The 20,658-nt window shown below is 40.7% G+C and overlaps 1 protein-coding gene across 4 annotated transcripts in view; it reads right to left on the minus strand.

The window, feature by feature from the left end:
• The window catches only part of LOC128700983 (RNA-binding protein cabeza), a 58,495-nt gene extending 45,517 nt beyond the window's left edge, over window positions 1-12,978 (minus strand). For 2 of the 4 annotated variants that reach the window (XM_070087040.1, XM_070087039.1), the window contains exon 1: window positions 12,796-12,976. In XM_070087040.1, the coding sequence (XP_069943141.1) occupies window positions 12,796-12,808 (13 nt within the window). In that variant the 5' untranslated portion in view covers window positions 12,809-12,976. Of the gene's footprint in view, window positions 1-12,795 lie in introns of all 4 variants that reach the window. The other 2 variants (XM_070087041.1, XM_070087038.1) reach the window with 2 other exon arrangements.
• Window positions 12,979-20,658: the final 7,680 nt, after the last annotated feature.

Raw genomic sequence — 20,658 nt, forward strand, 5'->3', positions numbered from 1 at the left:
CCATCTATAAATACAGTGGACCCCCGGTTAACTATATTTTTTTGCTCCAGAAGTATGTTCAGGTGCCAGTACTGACCGAATTTGTTCCCATAAGAAATATTGTGAAGTAGATTAGTCCATTTCAGACCCCCAAACATACACGTACAAAAGCACTTACATAAATATACTTACATAATTGGTCGCATTCGGAGGTAATCGTTATGCGGGGGTCCACTGTATATTAAACAACCACGCTGACATCACACATCCTTGTCTAAGGCCTACTTTTACTGGGAAATAATTTCCCTCTTTCCTACATACTCTAACTTGAGCCTCACTATCCTCGTAAAAACTCTTCACTGCTTTCAGTAACCTACCTCCTACACCATACACCTGCAACATCTGCCACATTGCCCCCCCTATCCACCCTGTCATACGCCTTTTCCAAATCCATAAATGCCACAAAGACCTCTTTAGCCTTATCTAAATACTGTTCACTTATATGTTTCACTGTAAACACCTGGTCCACACACCCCCTACCTTTCCTAAAGCCTCCTTGTTCATCTGCTATCCTATTCTCCGTCTTACACTTAAATTCTTTCAATAATAACTCTACCATACACTTTGCCAGGTATACTCAAAAGACTTATCCCCCTATAATTTTTGCACTCTCTTTTATCCCCTTTGCCTTTATACAAAGGAACTATGCATGCTCTCTGCCAATCCCTAGGTACCTTACCCTCTTCCATACATTTATTAAATAATTGCACCAACCACTCCAAAACTATATCCCCACCTGCTTTTAACATTTCTACCTTTATCCCATCAATCCCGGCTGCCTTACCCCCTTTCATTTTACCTACTGCCTCACGAACTTCCCCCCCACTCACAACTGGCTCTTCCTCACTCCTACAAGATGTTGTTCCTCCTTGCTCTATACACGAAATCACAGCTTCCCTATCTTCATCAACATTTAACAATTCCTCAAAATATTCCCTCCATCTTCCCAATACCTCTAACTCTCCATTTAATAACTCTCCTCTCCTATTTTTAACTGACAAATCCATTTGTTCTCAAAGGCTTTCTTAACTTGTTAATCTCACTCCAAAACTTTTTCTTATTTTCAACAAAATTTGTTGATAACATCTCACCCACTCTCTCATTTGCTCTCTTTTTACATTGCTTCACCACTCTCTTAACCTCTCTCTTTTTCTCCATATACTCTTCCCTCCTTACATCACTTCTACTTTGTAAAAACTTCTCATATGCTAACTTTTTCTCCCTTACTACTCTCTTCACATCATCATTCCACCAATCGCTCCTCTTCCCTCCCGCACCCACTTTCCTGTAGCCACAAACTTCTGCTGAACACTAACACTACATTTTTAAACCTATCCCATACCTCTTCGACCCCATTGCCTATGCTCTCATTAGCCCATCTATCCTCCAACAGCTGTTTATATCTTACCCTAACTGCCTCCTCTTAGTTTATAAACCTTCACCTCTCTCTTCCCTGATGCTTCTGTTCTCCTTGTATCCCATCTACCTTTTACTCTCAGTGTAGCTACAACTAGAAAATGATCTGATATATCTGTGGCCCCTCTATAAACATGTACATCCTGAAGTCTACTTAAGTCTTTTATCTACCATTACATAATCCAACAAACTGTCATTTCGCCCTACATCATATCTTGTATACTTATTTATCCATTTTCTTAAAATATGTATTACCTATAACTAAACCCCTTTCTATAGAAAGTTCAATCAAAGGGCTCCCATTATCATTTACACCTGGCACCCCAAACTTACCTACCACACCCTCTCTAAAAGTTTCTCCTACTTTAGCATTCAGGTCCCCTACCACAATTACTCTCTCACTTGGTTCAAAGGCTCCTATACATTCACTTAACATCTCCCAAAATCTCTCTCTCTCTCCTCTGCATTCCTCTCTTCTCCAGGTGCATACACGCTTATATTGATGCCAATATTAGTGCAGTGACTGCTGCATACAAGTGGATATATACACATTGTGCATCATACTGGTCTCTCAGACCACAAAAGTTACTGATGTTGCTGTCAGCCAGTCATTTGCCGTCAACTTCATGCCTCTATCTCCGTAAGTACTGAATGGGAAATTTTGTTTCATTACCCTCACAAAAATATACTTAATTTTTTTCATTTGAATCTTTGGATCCTGAGAGCAATTTTTAAATCAGGGTTAAGCATCACTACTTCCAAAGTGAGGATATACCCGTCCCTGAAAAATCTTGCAGTCACGGTTTTCCTTGTCCTTGATAATTGTCATAGTATCCTCAATTCCCGAGTTTGGAGCCAGATGTCAAGATTGTCTTTTACCACCAAATATGACATCCTTGATACAATCACTGGATCAAGATATTACACTACACATGTAGTGCAGTGCATAAACTAGTGGCAGCAAATGATGACAAACAGTAGAATGAGTTTGGGCACAAAATTTAACATTCCAGATGTGCTCCCCAATTTGATAAAAGCATGGGGGTTATGCACCAAGATCAACAATAAACGAGGGTTAGAGAAAAATAAGGTCTAGTGCAGCAAATGACTTTTGCTGATTTTCCACTGGAGGGAAATCACGTTCAGAAAATTGTTTATCTGGCAAGTGAGTTCCAGATGACATCAACGAACTCTTCCAAGACAACTAGGAACCAACTGCAGAGGAAATGTTGCTGGAATAAAATTGTTAGCTGCAGAGAACAGAAGATGAGAATGAAAACCCTGAACCTGAAGGTGATGCTGACACTGCAGGAGGTATTAGTCAGTGCATTCTGTTGGAAAAGCTGTATTTATTTTTATTTTAAGGGAACACGACTCATTAAAGCATTACTGTAAGGTGTGCTCTGAAACAGGTACTTGAGCCTGTTGTATAAAGAACTGCACAGCAAAACAAACCAGCAGCATATGACTGAGTACCTGACCACACTGCTGCACCAATCAATTTATGAAGCCACAACATAGCAAGAGCCCCCTCCATCAACTGTCAACATTGCAAGGGGCCCCCCAACCTTCAACTTCAGCCCAGTAGGGCCACAGCCACTCTCCACTCCAAGACACGCTGAAATGGTAATCTCTCTTTTTCAGAAGGTAATGACACCAAAAATATAAACTCGGATGGAGACCTTAAGGAATTATGCAGGTTTCAGAGTCAGTGGTCCAGGCATAATTTATTTTTCATTAGTATTATTGCCCGAATCTTATTTGAAGCCCGATTAGACCAAGCTATTTTACTTGTATGCCTTCTCTTAATTCAGCACAAGAAACTAGTCATTCAAATATCAAAATTACCTTATGAAGTGCACAGAAAATGATAATTTGGCCAATTTTACATAAAATTAAAAAATCCAAATTCAAACAAACACTGTAGGCATTCCAGGCACTAAAACATGTGTTCTTGTTTATTAATCACATACCAAGGCAACTCCTGTACTATTACACTTAACTTGCATTTTGAAATTTTCAACCAACCAAAAGCTTACTATTTGATTAGTATCTTTCATTCTATCAAATGTTGGATTTTTTTTAACCCTTTGACTGTCGCAAGCCCCTTTCTGGAACTTGTCATTCTGTTGCAAATTTTTTTGGGGGGAAAAAAAAAATCGTGAAATGATAGAATCTTTTCCCGATGGTAATGACACCAAAAGTACGAAATTTGGTCGAAAACTCACGGAATTACGCTCCCGCGAAGTTATCAGTCTTGGCGACATATACGCATCGGCAATTTCGCCAACTTAGAGTCCTGTTTTTGGCCAATTCTGTTGTTCCAGTTGACCAAACTCATAGCTATTTCTTTAGAACTCCATTTTTTTCTATCAGTTGAGTACAAGAAAATGATCAGAAATTGGCAATTTGGCCAATTTCACGCAAATTAAAAAAGATGCCAATTTCAAAACACGGTCCAGAATAAACAATGCAGACATTCTTGGCACTAAAATAACATATCCCCTGTTCATTAGTCATGTCTCTAGGCCCCTCTTATATTACTATTGCTATTTTGATTTTTTATTCATAAAAAAATACAAAATTTACTGGTATACAGACTACTGCATTATTGTAAAAATGGTATAAATAATATCAGTGCACTAGTGAAAGAACATTAGACTCCCCAGTTGATGTGTATTGGAAGTGTGGTGTAATTTGCTTACTCCTGAACATTGGTAAAAATTGAACATTTCCGCTACTTTGAGCTCAATTTCACGGTCATTTTCATTGTGAGACTTATCAAAATCATCTATTTCTGTAATGTGTTTTCTATTTTATCATGCGAGACCATGAAAACGAGAATACAATGATAAATACTATACGAAAATACACTTTAACAGCCAGCCCTCCACTTTTGCGAGCTTCAAACATTCGCGAATGCCCAGCCACCCAATCATATTTACCAAACAAATGCAGTTACACTCCATATAACCACCTCCATTCAACTGTCATCAGTAACTGCATGGCTATCACCATCACTGTCACTGTCATCATCACAAGTTGTCAGAGTTCATCTGCTTAAGGAGTGCCTCCGGCAAAAAAATGTAGCTTTTTTGTTTACCGTCCGATTTCCTCCAGTTTTGGTGCACAAGACAAAGTGTTTTCACTCATTCTTGAAAATATTTATCAAAAATATACCTCAAACGACAACTGAGAAAAGACTGAAAAAGACTGATTTTCTGAAAAATGTCCTTGTCTCAAAAATCATTCCTATATGGGACATCGTAAGGTTGTTTGGACACTTGGTGCCGAGAGAGCAATGCTTAAACTAATTTTAGGCAACGCCTTTTCTCTAAATAACGTATCTTTATATAAAAAAAAAAAAATTTTTTTTTAGTTCCTGGAATACTGCAAAAAATCTGCCCTTTACTCCCACATAACTCCGAAAGTATTTGAATATTTCCAAAATTACCTTTAACAAAATTAGAGAAACCATTATTCTACAATTTCTGTGAATATTATTCCATTTAATTAAGTAATAAATGCAGAAATAGCAACTGTAGAGGAATAAGTTACTTCCGAGATATAGGCCTAGAACGCCGGCCGGCCCACCGTCTCAAAAAAAAAAGTTTTTTTTCGCGAAAATCGCGTTTGTTTGGGTGTATTTCTTAGTAAACTGATGTTCTAGTGCAGTTATCCTCTTCAAAACACCGTTTTCTCTTACTCAGAGACCAAAGAATACGACACGGAGACGACATGGAGAGCAGTAACTCAATATTTATCGAAATATTCCCGATAATCTTTCGCCATATTATGGTCTATTTTTTTCAGTCTAGAGTATATAACATGTTTGTATGTTATTTAGAGTGTTTATTATATCATATTAGAACAATTCTGATAGATAAATAAGCTGTAGAGTTGATATATAAGCTGATATAAGCGTAATAATGAAGTGATTTCTCCTGGCGCGGCAACCCTTCCGCGCATTATGATATGATTAATGACTGTTGCTCAATCTAGGGATAAGCTCCGCCTTCAGTTTTATGATGCCAAGTACTCAGTTATTATATTAGAAAGTATAATGCAAGAAAAAGCGATAAAAAACAAGGAAAAATTTCCAAAATATATATGGGCTGTGAGCAGACTCGCTACCAATATCACCGTCACCTTACCTCATATAAATGACTGTAATTTCTTGTAGAAACGTCGTAGAACATTCATTCTGGTACCATTGTGTTGCCAAAGAGTTGAGCTATTTTTCAGTATATATAACTCACTATCCATATTTTTCCGATATTTCGGTGAGCGCGCGCGGAAATTTGCCGGAGGCACTCCTTAACCTAGAGAGTGGTGCATTTTGTTTGTTCATTATTTATTAAACCATAACATGTATATACAACATTTTAAGATGTTTTCATGTGTTTTATGATTGTGGTTCAATGGGTTAAGGAAGCAGTATTGTTAAGTAAATGCTAGTATATTTCCCTACAATACATTTGCACATCAAAACATTCAAACAGTTCCTTTGTATAAAGGCAGAGGGGACAAAAAGAATGCGCAAAAATTATAGGGGAACAAGTCTGTCGAGTATACTTGGTAAAGTGTACGGTAGTTATTGTTGAAAGAATTAAGAGTAAGAGCTGGATAGCAGATGAACAAGGAGACTCTAGGAAAGGTAGGGGTTGTGTAAACCAAATGTTTAGTGAAACACATAGGTGAACAGTATTTAGATAAGGGTAAAGAGACTTTTGTGGCATTTATGGGTTTGGGAAAGGTGTATGACAGGGTGGATAAGGTGGCAATGTGGCAGATGTTGCAAATGTTTGGAATAGGAGGTAGGTTATTGAAAGCATTGAAGAGTTTTTATGAGAGTAAGGCTCAGGTTAAAATATGTAGGAGAGAGGATGTGTGATGTCACCATGGCTGTTCAATATACTGTATTTATAGATGGGGTTGTAAGAGAAGTGAATGCTCAGGTGTTGGCAAGAGGGATTCAGGGAAACTGGCAGGCCAGACTTGAGTCCTGGACATGCTGTCAATAGTAGTGTACTTGTAGACCTAGCAACATAAGAACAAAAAGCAGGAACACTGCAGCAGGTCTGTTGGCCCATACTAGGAAGGCCCTTCACAATCCCACTAACAGAATATTTGCTGTCCTGGGCCCAAGACTGTTCAACAGCCTCCCACCAGCCAAAAGGGGAATTACCAATAGACCCCTGGTTGTCTTCAAGAGGGAGCTGGACAGATACCTGAAGTCAGTGCCAGATCAGCCGGGCTGTGGTTTGTATGTTGGACTGCGTGCAGCCAGCAGTAACAGCCTCGTTGATCAGGTGGCCTGGTCATGGACTGGGACGCGGGGGGTGTTGATCCCCGGAATGCCTTCCAGGTAAACTCCAGGTAACCCAATTTTCTGGTGGCCTGGAGGGGCTCTGGTGGCCTGGTGGTTAACGCTCTCGCTTCACACGGTGAGGGCCTGGGTTCGATTCCCAGCCAGAGTAGAAACATTGGACGTGTTTCTTTCCACCTGTTGTCTATGTTCCCCATCAGTAAAATGGGTACTTGGGTGTTAGTCAACTGGTGTGGGTCGCATCCTGGGACACTGACCTAAGGACGCCTGGTCACAGACTGGGCCGCGGGGGCGTTGACCCCCGGAACTCTCTCCAGGTAAACTCCAGGTTAAACCCAAGTAATAAGCTTTGATAATTCTATTAAACCTTAAACTGTCCAAACAGATTTACGTTCACATGCATAGTGCTCCAAAAGTAGATAGTTTTTTTTTTTTTACATATTTTCATATATATTAAAAAAAAAAAAAGTTTTTTTACACATTTTCAAATGTAAAATTTTTTTTTTTTTTTACATACTTTCAAATGTTGAAAAAACGTAGATCTACGTTTGGACAGTTTAAGGGCTAACTAATGTGCAATTCCCACTCAAATCCAACTTCTCTCACTCGTGTATCTATCCAACCTAGATTTGAAAATACCCAAGGTACCAGACTCAACAACCTCACCTGACAGACTATTAGTCACCCTGATTAAGTGGCTACTGTTAGGTGAATCACTAACCATTGAGTCACTGGCTATGATATCACGCCCACTCATTTTAACTGCAATGCCCTGGGCAGTACTCGGTGAGTCAAGTCAGTTGAAGATGGGTTATAGCAGAGTAGACAGGTCAGGCATCAGGCTCTGAGTGCGCTCCCTTTCATCTCAACATATGCTACCGAGACAACCTGTGTGTGTGTGTGTGTGTGTGTGTGTGTGTGTGTGTGTGTGTGTGTGTGTGTGTGTGTGTGTTACTCCAAATCTACCACCGAACCCCCCATGACACACATGATCTGCAATTGTACGAGTGCACAAGTTTTGATAAATTTTAACTTGTTAAAATAGATTTATGTATATTTTATGGCAGTAAATGAAAAGACTAGTACCTCCATATATTTTATGCATTCATGACACGCCTAACTTTTTCTTAATGTTTTCGGTCACCAATCTCCAAAAAGTTTTTCCCATGTATTTACTGAAAAAATCCACATATAGGTGAACCTGCACAGCTCAAACCCATGTTGTTCAGAGGTCAACTGTAATATTATTGTAATGAAGGAAATGATTGTAAAACAAGTCGACAAACTAAAACAAGTCCCCAAGGCCCAGACAAGCTGTTTTTAAGGATACTCAGAGTGCAAGTGGAAACTTAACTCAGCCACTAACAAGCCTTTTTAATGCATCAATCTAAAGTGGTGTTGTATCGCAGATGTGGAAGATAGCTAATGTAACTCCTATCTTTAAATCTGGGGATAAATCAACTCCATCAAATTACTGCCCAATAAGCCTGATGCCAGTAGCAGGCAAAGTCACCTTCATGAGCCTGACAATTTTGCCGAGCTTTAATGAAGTATTTGAGACAGTGAACTACAAAGAATACAATGTTTACTTGGATTTTAGTATTTTGAAAGAGTACCTCACATACTTAGGAAAAGTGGCAGCTCATGGTATAGGAGGAAAAGTTCTAACCTGGAGTGAGGCATGGCTGATGAATAGAAAGCAGTCTGCATAAATGGGGTGAAATCAGAATGGGGTCATCACAAGTGGAATTCCACAAGGATCAGTTTTAGGCCCATTGTTCATAATTTACATTAATGAACCTGAAGGAATAACAAGTGACAAGTATATCTTCTGATGACAAAAATAGGCCAAATAATACTCTGAAGAATACTATTGAACTCCAGAAAGATGTGGACATTACTGTCATGGTCTGAAAAGGGGAAGATACAGTTCAATGTAGACAAGGTACAGAATTAAATAATATAACTGGACAGCTATTGGAGGATAGATGGGCTAATGAGAGCATAGGCAATGGGGTCGAAGAGGTATGGGGTAGGTTTAAAAATGTAGTGTTGGAGTGTTCAGCAGAAGTTTGTGGTTACAGGAAAGTGGGTGCGGGAGGGAAGAGGAGCGATTGGTGGAATGATGATGTAAAGAGAGTAGTAAGGGAGAAAAAGTTAGCATATGAGAAGTTTTTACAAAGTAGAAGTGATGCAAGGAGGGAAGAGTATATGGAGAAAAAGAGAGAGGTTAAGAGAGTGGTGAAGCAATGTAAAAAGAGAGCAAATGAGAGAGTGGGTGAGATGTTATCAACAAATTTTGTTGAAAATAAGAAAAAGTTTTGGAGTGAGATTAACAAGTTAAGAAAGCCTAGAGAACAAATGGATTTGTCAGTTAAAAATAGGAGAGGAGAGTTATTAAATGGAGAGTTAGAGGTATTGGGAAGATGGAGGGAATATTTTGAGGAATTGTTAAATGTTGATGAAGATAGGGAAGCTGTGATTTCGTGTATAGGGCAAGGAGGAATAACATCTTGTAGGAGTGAGGAAGAGCCAGTTGTGAGTGTGGGGGAAGTTCGTGAGGCAGTAGGTAAAATGAAAGGGGGTAAGGCAGCCGGGATTGATGGGATAAAGATAGAAATGTTAAAAGCAGGTGGGGATATAGTTTTGGAGTGGTTGGTGCAATTATTTAATAAATGTATGGAAGAGGGTAAGGTACCTAGGGATTGGCAGAGAGCATGCATAGTTCCTTTGTATAAAGGCAAAGGGGATAAAAGAGTGCAAAAATTATAGGGGGATAAGTCTGCTGAGTATACCTGGTAAAGTGTATGGTAGAGTTATTATTGAAAGAATTAAGAGTAAGACGGAGAATAGGATAGCAGATGAACAAGGAGGCTTTAGGAAAGGTAGGGGGTGTGTGGACCAGGTGTTTACAGTGAAACATATAAGTGAACAGTATTTAGATAAGGCTAAAGAGGTCTTTGTGGCACTTATGGATTTGGAAAAGGCGTATGACAGGGTGGATAGGGGGGCAATGTGGCAGATGTTGCAAGTGTATGGTGTAGGAGGTAGGTTACTGAAAGCAGTGAAGAGTTTTTACGAGGATAGTGAGGCTCAAGTTAGAGTATGTAGGAAAGAGGGAAATTATTTCCCAGTAAAAGTAGGCCTTAGACAAGGATGTGTGATGTCACCGTGGTTGTTTAATATATTTATAGATGGGGTTGTAAGAGAAGTAAATGCGAGGGTCTTGACAAGAGGTGTGGAGTTAAAAGATAAAGAATCACACACAAAGTGGGAGTTGTCACAGCTGCTCTTTGCTGATGACACTGTGCTCTTGGGAGATTCTGAAGAGAAGTTGCAGAGATTGGTGGATGAATTTGGTAGGGTGTGCAAAAGAAGAAAATTAAAGGTGAATACAGGAAAGAGTAAGGTTATGAGGATAACAAAAAGATTAGGTGATGAAAGATTGAATATCAGATTGGAGGGAGAGAGTATGGAGGAGGTGAATGTATTCAGATATTTGGGAGTGGACGTGTCAGCGGATGGGTCTATGAAAGATGAGGTGAATCATAGAATTGATGAGGGAAAAAGAGTGAGTGGTGCACTTAGGAGTCTGTGGAGACAAAGAACTTTGTCCTTGGAGGCAAAGAGGGGAATGTATGAGAGTATAGTTTTACCAACGCTCTTATATGGGTGTGAAGCATGGGTGATGAATGTTGCAGCGAGGAGAAGGCTGGAGGCAGTGGAGATGTCATGTCTGAGGGCAATGTGTGGTGTGAATATAATGCAGAGAATTCGTAGTTTGGAAGTTAGGAGGAGGTGCGGGATTACCAAAACTGTTGTCCAGAGGGCTGAGGAAGGGCTGTTGAGGTGGTTCGGACATATAGAGAGAATGGAGCGAAACAGAATGACTTCAAGAGTGTATCAGTCTGTAGTGGAAGGAAGGCGGGGTAGGGGTCGGCCTAGGAAAGGTTGGAGAGAGGGGGTAAAGGAGGTTTTGTGTGCGAGGGGCTTGGACTTCCAGCAGGTATGCATGAGCGTGTTTGATAGGAGTGAATGGAGACAAATGGTTTTTAATACTTGACGTGCTGTTGGAGTGTGAGCAAAGTAACATTTATGAAGGGGTTCAGGGAAACCGGCAGGCCGGACTTGAGTCCTGGAGATGGGAAGTACAGTGCCTGCACTCTGAAGGAGGGGTGTTAATGTTGCAGTTTAAAAACTGTAGTGTAAAGCACCCTTCTGGCAAGACAGTGATGGAGTGAATGATGGTGAAAGTTTTTCTTTTTCGGGCCACCCTGCCTTGGTGGGAATCGGCCAGTGTGATAATAAAAAAAAAAAAAATAACTGGACAGGATTTGCTGCAAAGGGTAAAAGTTGGAAAAAATTTGATTTAGAGATATGGGAAAGCACTAGTTTGCTAATAGAACTGTGGCCAAGTGAAATTTTTGAGTAGCATCAATGAACCAAGAACATTGGGTAGCCTTTTAAAATTAAGTTAGACAAGTACATGAGTGGGTGGGGCAAGTGCAAGTTGGACCTTCCTAGCATGGGACCAGTAGGCCTGCTGCAGTGCTACATTCTTGTGTTCTTTACGATCTCAGCACTAGCAATGTACCAAATTATTCCACACTTGTGCATCATTTGGGAATATTTGTTGTGGAAAAGTTTTACAAGCCAATGGCTTCAGTCCAATGCAGGGAAGAATGGTAGATGAGGAGTTTGAGGTCATCAGTCCCTCAGCCTTGAGTTGATGTGCTCAGTCCAATTTTGGGAAAAGTACAGCATATGCAAGTGCCGGTAGGTTCACCAGAACAGGTCTTCCCTATGTGGTGACCCGGCAGTGGCTCCCTTTAGAGGGAGTGGGGTGTCTCACGTCTTGGGCTCTTGCACCGTCATCGAGCTTGTCTCAACACTTGGGGAGCGTGTCTTGGTCTCATGCACTATTGTCTTGCTCGGGGAGGATTTTATTATAACAGGGGAGCGCTAAACCCGTAGGATTATACAGTGCATGTGGGGGGGGGATGGAAGGTATTCAGGCTCAATTCAGGGAACCAGATCAAGTCTCACCAGTATCAAGTAACCTCCCTTGAGGGGTGCTCGGGGAGGAGTTCCCTTTTCTTTAACAGCATTAGGCATAGGCACGGAGAATTAGTTTATATACTGCAGACCGGAGAGTTGAAGCAGGAGGCAGTCACCAGTGGCAAAATCAGTGTAACGAGGTCAAGCCTATAGGTTAGTCTAAGATTAATGGACTGCACACATCAAGGCTGAAGGACTGACTACTTGAAACTCATCTTCCACCATTCTTCCTTGCATTGGACTGAAGAAGCCACTGACTGGCTAAACGTTTCCACAATAAATTCCTAAATGCTGTGTATCGTTGTTCACCTTGTAGGCTTGTAAAACATTTATATCATACTAATGCATCTGTATCAACTTAAACTGAATATCAAAATGGTATATAATACCGACAAGTTAGTAAGACACGGGCAACATTTAAATGTTTCAGATTATGAAACAGAATTCTTCTACAGGCTGAGGGACTGACAACCTCAAATCTACATCTTAAAGGATGATAGTGATTACATCGTCTTCACATCTCTACTGCTCCTGCCTGCTCTCTCTCTACTCGACTGAAGAAGCCTTGTGTAGGCGAAACGTTTCGGATTAAAGATGCCTAAACATTGCCTATGGGTCTTACTTAGCAACTTAAACCGAGTATCGGTAAGAGTGGGTATGACTGGTTGTGGTGTAGTTCCTACTACACACAGATACGGATCAATATATAGCCCGCCAAGTGAACACGACATTCTTGACAAACTAAATTAAATGATGAAGGGAAAAGTACGTGTCAACAAAGTAAAACACATGTTATTCTATATAAAAGTATATTATATGGGAGGGGATAAACACTGTGGCATTATCGAGCACCTAGTGACACGAGCATAAAATGGCGACGGCTTCTCCCAGCTTCCGGGGGCAGTGAAACTTGCAAAAGCCAGAAAAATACTTCAACTACGAGAAAGACTTACGTGTGTCTGCCATGGCGGCGATCCCTGCACACTAGATAACCTGATCAAACTATTATCAACAGCCAGATAAAACTTTCCAACGAGTTGAAGACTAGAGAATAAGAAATAGTGCACAAGACGCGTGAACGAGGTGGCGCTGGAGGTTGACGGGGCGACGCCAACGCTGATTCGCTGAGCCTCTGCCTCGACCTTCACGTTAATTGGCTGATAAGTCGCGCATGCTCACTACACACACGCAGGGAACACATTTATAACGTACTGATATATATACATTCACTATATACTCTTAATATTTTAAGTTTTACAGCTATACTAACTGAAAAAAACATTACTAGTATACTATACTTAAAGATCAAACATATAATCGTTCCGAAGATATTTGTGCTGACTATCGAGGGACCATTTTTATAACTGCGCTGTAAAAGAAAAACAAGTAGTTTTTTTTTTTTATTCGCCGGTATTCTCCCGGCCCGAGTCTTTTCAGGTATACACAAATACAGTTACATAGATTATCATACATAGCAACATATGTATAGAGAACCAAGGATAACCCAAAAATAAGTGCAATTAAATTACTAATGTGATATTTTATTGTAGCAACGTTTCGCTCTCCAGGAGCTTTATCAAGCTGTTGCAAACAATACATGGAAACAGAGGGTATATAGAGGCTTAGAGTGAGGTGTAGTACTAGTGGTAGTAGTAGCAGCAGTAGTAATATTAGTTGTGGTAGTACTACTACTACTACTATTGCTACAACTATTATTATTACTACTACAACTAATATTACTACTACTACTACTACCACCACTAGTACTACACCTCACTCTAAGCCTATATATACCCTCTGTGTCCATGTATTGTTTGCAACAGCTTGATAAAGCTCCTGGAGAGCGAAACGTTGCTACAATAAAATATCACATTAGTAATTTAGTTGCACTTATTTTTGGGTTATCCTTGGTTCTCTATACATATGTTGCTATGTATGATAATCTATGTAACTGTATTTGTGTATACCTGAAAAGACCCGGGCCGGGAGAATACCGGCGAATAAAAAAAAAATACTTTTTTTTTTCTTTTACAGCGCAGTTATGCCAGGTATAGATACTCAAAAATTAGGGACAAAGGAATTAATGTACAATTGCTATGGATCCCATCACACATTGGATTACTCCTTCATGATAAAGTTGATATGCAAGTTTTTACAGACGAATCTCCAGCTAGCGTGGCCGTGACGAACTCTAGCTCAAGTCCCTTCACTGCAATCGTGTCATTACGATTTCTTAAGTCATGTTGACGGCAGTGAAGGGACTTGAGCTAGAGTTCGTCACGGCCACGCTAGCTGGAGATTCGTCTGTAAAAACTTGCATTTGTGGTCACAGAGGTGCCTGTGCTAACTTTCCTATGGTGTAGAAATATACCTAGTTGGATGAATCTTATTGTGGCTAGCTGGTCTAGTGGCTAACGCGACGGGCTGGAGTTTTGAGACTCTATGACCGCGGGTTCAATCCCGGCCGGGGGTATGGTTTATTTGCAATCGTGTCATTACGATTTCTTAAGTCATGTTGACGGCAGTGAAGGGACTTGAGCTAGAGTTCGTCACGGCCACGCTAGCTGGAGATTCGTCTGTAAAAACTTGCATTTGTGGTCACAGAGGTGCCTGTGCTAACTTTCCTATGGTGTAGAAATATACCTAGTTGGATGAATCTTATTGTGGCTAGCTGGTCTAGTGGCTAACGCGACGGGCTGGAGTTTTGAGACTCTATGACCGCGGGTTCAATCCCGGCCGGGGGTATGGTTTATTTGCAATCGTGTCATTACGATTTCTTAAGTCATGTTGACGGCAGTGAAGGGACTTGAGCTAGAGTTCGTCACGGCCACGCTAGCTGGAGATTCGTCTGTAAAAACTTGCATTTGTGGTCACAGAGGTGCCTGTGCTAACTTTCCTATGGTGTAGAAATATACCTAGTTGGATGAATCTTATTGTGGCTAGCTGGTCTAGTGGCTAACGCGACGGGCTGGAGTTTTGAGACTCTATGACCGCGGGTTCAATCCCGGCCGGGGGTATGGTTTATTTGCAATCGTGTCATTACGATTTCTTAAGTCATGTTGACGGCAGTGAAGGGACTTGAGCTAGAGTTCGTCACGGCCACGCTAGCTGGAGATTCGTCTGTAAAAACTTGCATTTGTGGTCACAGAGGTGCCTGTGCTAACTTTCCTATGGTGTAGAAATATACCTAGTTGGATGAATCTTATTGTGGCTAGCTGGTCTAGTGGCTAACGCGACGGGCTGGAGTTTTGAGACTCTATGACCGCGGGTTCAATCCCGGCCGGGGGTATGGTTTAAGAGTATCCAGAAGGAGAACGTAGAATATAACTTTGGTATAACTGTGTCTAGCATTAGGAATAATATTAGGAGAGAAGTAAATAATGAAGATGATTGTTATAGGAATGCAGTTAGAAGCCTGAGTAGATCTATAACCCACTATGATAACATGAACGTAGATAAGTATGTTTATGGAGCAACTTGCAATGTGAACAGACTGACTGATGTTGTAGTGGCCAGGCTTAGGCTTGGTTACAAGTACTTCTGGCAGTTTGGGAGACACACAGATGATGATCAAACTAAATGTAAATTATGTGATCAGGCATATGGTCACTCTCTTGAACACTATGTGCTTAATTGTCCACTTATTGAGGAATACAGAGACAGACAGTATAATAACCTATGTGACATGTCAAGATATCTTATTAATGAAAATAAGATACCAGATATACTAAGCAAATTTCCTAAATTTGCTTGTAACAGATAAGTGAACTATAGATATGTAGATATAAATCCATATGTATTCCTGTTAACCCTTTGGGGCCTAGTTCCTAGGCCTTTTGTGTATCCATATGCTCTCGCGCTACCGTCCACAGGATGGATATGGGGTGCACAATAAACTAGCCACTTCGGTGGCAAAATCTAAATCTTGCAATGTGAACAGACTGACTGATGTTGTAGTGGCCAGGCTTAGGCTTAGTTACAAGTACTTCTGGCAGTTTGGGAGACACACAGATGATGATCAAACTAAATGTAAATTATGTGATCAGGCATATGGTCACTCTCTTGAACACTATGTGCTTAATTGTCCACTTATTGAGGAATACAGAGACAGACAGTATAATAACCTATGTGACATGTCAAGATATCTTATTAATGAAAATAAGATACTAGATATACTAAGCAAATTTCCTAAATTTGCTTGTAACAGATAAGTGAACTATAGATATGTAGATATAAATCCATATGTATTCCTGTTAACCCTTTGGGGCCTAGTTCCTAGGCCTTTTGTGTATCCATATGCTCTCGCGCTACCGTCCACAGGATGGATATGGGGTGCACAATAAACTAGCCACTTCGGTGGCAAAATCTAATCTAATCTAGTTATAAAAAGGGTCCCTCGATAGTCATCTGTGTAGGACCCATCTTGTTTAAGTAGGGGCCCAATACTGGACGTTGTTCTCGACTTTGATTTGGCATAGGAGAAGAAATATTTTGGGTTTCTTTCGATTTCATTTATGGCTTTTAGTTCTTCCCGCGATTCCTGACTCCTATAAGATTCCTTTAGCTTAAGTTCGATGCTTGCTATTTCTCTGACCAGTGTTTCCCTACGCATTTCAGATATATTGACCTCTTTTAGCCGCTCTGTTATTCTTTTCCGTCGCCTGTAAAGGGAGCGCCTGTCTCTTTCTATTTTACATCTACTCCTCCTTTTTCTTAGAGGAATAAGCCTTGTGCATACATCGAGTGCCACCGAGTTAATCTGTTCTAGGCATAAGTTGGGGTCTGTGTTGCTTAGTATATCTTCCCAGCTTATATCGGTTAGGACTTGGTTTACTTGGTCCCACTTTATGTTTTTGCTATTGAAGTTGAATTTGGTGAATGCTCCCTCGTGACTAATCTCAATATGTCGGTCTGGGGCTCCGCGCATACATGTCTGAACCTCAATTATGTTGTGATCTGAGTATATTGTTTTTGATATGGTGACATTTCGTATCAGATCATCATTGTTAGTGAAGATGAGGTCTAGTGTATTCTCCAGTCTAGTAGGCTCTATTATTTGCTGGGCTAAATTGAATTTTGTGCAGAGATTTAAAAGCTCGTGTGAGTGTGAGTTTTCATCAGAGCTGCCTCCTGGTGTTATTACTGCAACAATATTAGTTGCTATGTTCCTCCATTTTAGGTGCCTTAAGTTGAAATCCCCCAGGAGCAAGATGTTGGGTGCAGGAGCTGGAAGATTTTCCAGACAGTGGTCAATTTTTAACAGCTGTTCCTGGAATTGCTGGGATGTTGCATCCGGAGGCTTGTAGACTACCACAATGACTAGGTTTTGGTTCTCGATCTTTACTGCTAAAACTTCCACTACATCATTTAAGGCATTAAGCAGTTCTGTGCAAACAAGTAACTCTGCAATGTACAGGCCAACCCCCCTCCCCCTCCCTTTTGCCTGTTCACTCTGTCGCATCTGTATAGGTTGTAACCTGGGATCCATATTTCGTTGTCCAAGTGATCGTTTATGTGGGTCTCAGTGAAAGCCGCGAACATTGCCTTTGCCTCTGCAAGCAGTCCACGGATGAAATGTATTTTGTTGTTTGTTGCTGGCTTTAGACCCTGTATATTTGCAAAGAAAAATGTCATCGGACTGGTGGTATTGTTGGTACTGGGGGGAGGGGGATTTTTTTCCGGCATTAGTATCTGTATCTGTTGGTTTGGAGTGGAGGCCATCGACTGTGGTTCCACTCCAGGAATGACTGGATTTGGTGTACGATTTCTGCCCTTTCCTGCCAGTTTTTTTTTTTTCCTTCCTGGCACTAAAAAACCTCTCCCTCTTGGGTGGCTGTGGCTACCCAGGTTTTCCCAAGGCCTGAATGTTTTGTATCTTTTTGTCCCCTTTAGATGGTGTGCCTGGCAATTTAAGTTATAGCACAGTCTTTCCTGTACTGAAGAGGTACACATTTCAGGGTGAAAAAGCTTACAGGAAGAGAGTTTGCATTTTCCTGTTGTCATATGGGCACGGCATTTTCTAGGGTGGTCATAGTTGCACGTCCCATCTGTTTTTCCAGATTTCCCATGCCTGCAGATACCAAGTGCATAGTAAGTGCACAGGCTTGGTTTCCGTTTGCCTTGGGTTTCTGTGACTGTATTCCCTGTTGGTGCATGTTTGCCTTGGGTTTCTGTGACTGTATTCCCTGTTGGTGCATGTTTACCTGTCTTATTCCTATCCTCCCTAGCACCAACAATGGAGCTCCCACCAGTTTTTGGTAATATATCCTCACTATTGCTAGTGGAGTCCTCTTGTTTGCTATTTCCTGTGGTATTTCTAGTTTGCAATATTGGTTTTATCTTATCTTTGACTACACTTGTTTCCCCACTACGGCTCCTATCTCCCATGAGGTCATTTATATGCATTCCTTCCTGCGTATAATTCCCGACTACCTGGACAAAATCTCCAGCTTCACCATTACTGTCTCCCAGGACAGCACCTCCAGCTTCACCATTACTGTCTACCAGGAGAGCACTATCAGCCCCACATTTACTGACTACCAGGACATCACCTCCAGCCATGACAAAAAAAAAAAGAAACTGTAAGATAGACTGCAAATCACCCAGAACAAAATGGTAAGATTCATCCTGGACCTGGGACCAAGAGAACATGTAGGCCAGGATGAATTACAGCAGTTGGATATGCTGAATGTTGAAGACAGAGTAAAACAACTGAAGCTAAATCATGTTTATAAAATTGCTCACAAACAGTGTCCAGAATATCTTGCTGCCAATTTTGTCAAGGTTGGCAACCAAAGCAATCATAGTACTAGGGGGAGAGAGCACAACTTTGTAGTAGCCACAGTCAGTGGCCAGGCTTCAAACACCTTTTATTGTACAGCAATAAAGGAATGGAAGAGACTGCCCGCACATGTCAAAGCCAGTCATAGCATGAACCAGTTCAAGAAGAGTGCCAAAAGGTGTCTGATGAATGTAGCTACAGAAAGGGAGGGGAATGATTTTTTTTTTTAGCTAACACATGTGTAATTTTACCTTATTCTTAGCAATGACCCTCGTGTAGTAGATTTTTAGATTTTGCCACCGAAGTGGCTAGTTTATTGTGCACCCCATATCCATCCTGTGGACGGTAGCGCGAGAGCATATGGATACACAAAAGGCCTAGGAACTAGGCCCCAAAGGGTTAACAGGAATACATATGGATTTATATCTACATATCTATAGTTCACTTATCTGTTGCAAGCAAATTTACGAAATTTGCTTAGTATATCTGGTATCTTATTTTCATTAATAAGATATCTTGACATGTCACATAGGTTATTATACTGTCTGTCTCTGTATTCCTCAATAAGTGGACAATTAAGCACATAGTGTTCAAGAGATTGACCATATGCCTGATCACATAATTTACATTTAGTTTGATCATCATCTGTGTGTCTCCCAAACTGCCAGAAGTACTTGTAACCAAGCCTAAGCCTGGCCACTACAACATCAGTCAGTCTGTTCACATTGCAAGTTGCTCCATAAACATACTTATCTACGTTCATGTTATCATAGTGGGTTATAGATCTACTCAGGCTTCTAACTGCATTCCTATAACAATCATTTTCATTATTTACTTCTCTCCTAATATTATTCCTAATGGTAGACACAGTTATACCAAAGTTATATTCTACATTCTCCTTCTGGGTACTCTTCTTGGCTAACATATCAACTTTATCATGAAGGAGTAATCCAATGTGTGATGGGATCCATAGCAATTGTACATTAATTCCTTTGTCCCTAATTTTTGAGTATCTATACCTGGCTTCTCCAATGAGCATGTTGTTGGAGTCATTATATGAGTCAAGAGCCTTCAATGATGACATAGAATCAGTAATGATGATAGAGTCAAGCTCAGTATCATAGGTTAGCTTTAGCGCCATTAGGATTGCAAACAATTCAGTTTGCAGTGTAAACGCCCAGTTGTTAATTCTTATGCCTAACTCAACAAATTTATTATCGTCAAAATGGTATACAATACCGACAGGTTGTTAGGTAAGACACATATGCAACAGTTAGACACCTTTATTCCGAAACGTTTCGCCTACACAGTAGGCTTCTTCAGTCGAATACAGAAAGTAGGCAGGAACAGTAGAGATGTGAAGACGATGTAATCAGTCCATCACCCTTAAAGTCGTAGAATTTGAGGTTGTCAGTCCCTCGGCCTGGAGAAGTTCAGTTCCATAGTCAGGAACTATGGAACTGAACTTCTCCAGGCCGAGGGACTGACAACCTCAAATTCTACGACTTTAAGGGTGATGGACTGATTACATCGTCTTCACATCTCTACTGTTCCTGCCTACTTTCTGTATTCGACTGAAGAAGCCTACTGTGTAGGCGAAACGTTTCGGAATAAAGGTGTCTAACTGTTGCATATGTGTCTTACCTAACAAATTTATTATCGTTCTTAACTAGGGAGGTGGCAACAAGAGCAGATGCAGCCCTGCCAGAAGACTCCTGTTTAGATCCATCAGTGTATATAACTTGTGATAACTTATTACTACCAGCTAGGTGAGATATTTCTTCTTGAGCACTTGCTCTAACAAGAGATTTAAGGAAGGGATTACTAGCAATAAGCTTCTTGGGAGGGACTTGTAGGTATGTGATATTAAATGAACACATCTTCCATGGAGGGGTGAAATGCTCTTGTTGCCTACAGTGATACAGTTCATGCAGGTTATAAAACTTAATGCAATTGCACGTTTTCACAATCCATTTAGATCTGTGTGTATTCACCTCTAGACACTTGGTAAGATTCACTGTGACAGTGTCTGGTT

This window comes from Cherax quadricarinatus, chromosome 20 (genome assembly GCF_038502225.1).
Source record: "Cherax quadricarinatus isolate ZL_2023a chromosome 20, ASM3850222v1, whole genome shotgun sequence".
In the NCBI taxonomy this organism is placed as follows: Eukaryota; Metazoa; Arthropoda; class Malacostraca; order Decapoda; family Parastacidae; genus Cherax; species Cherax quadricarinatus.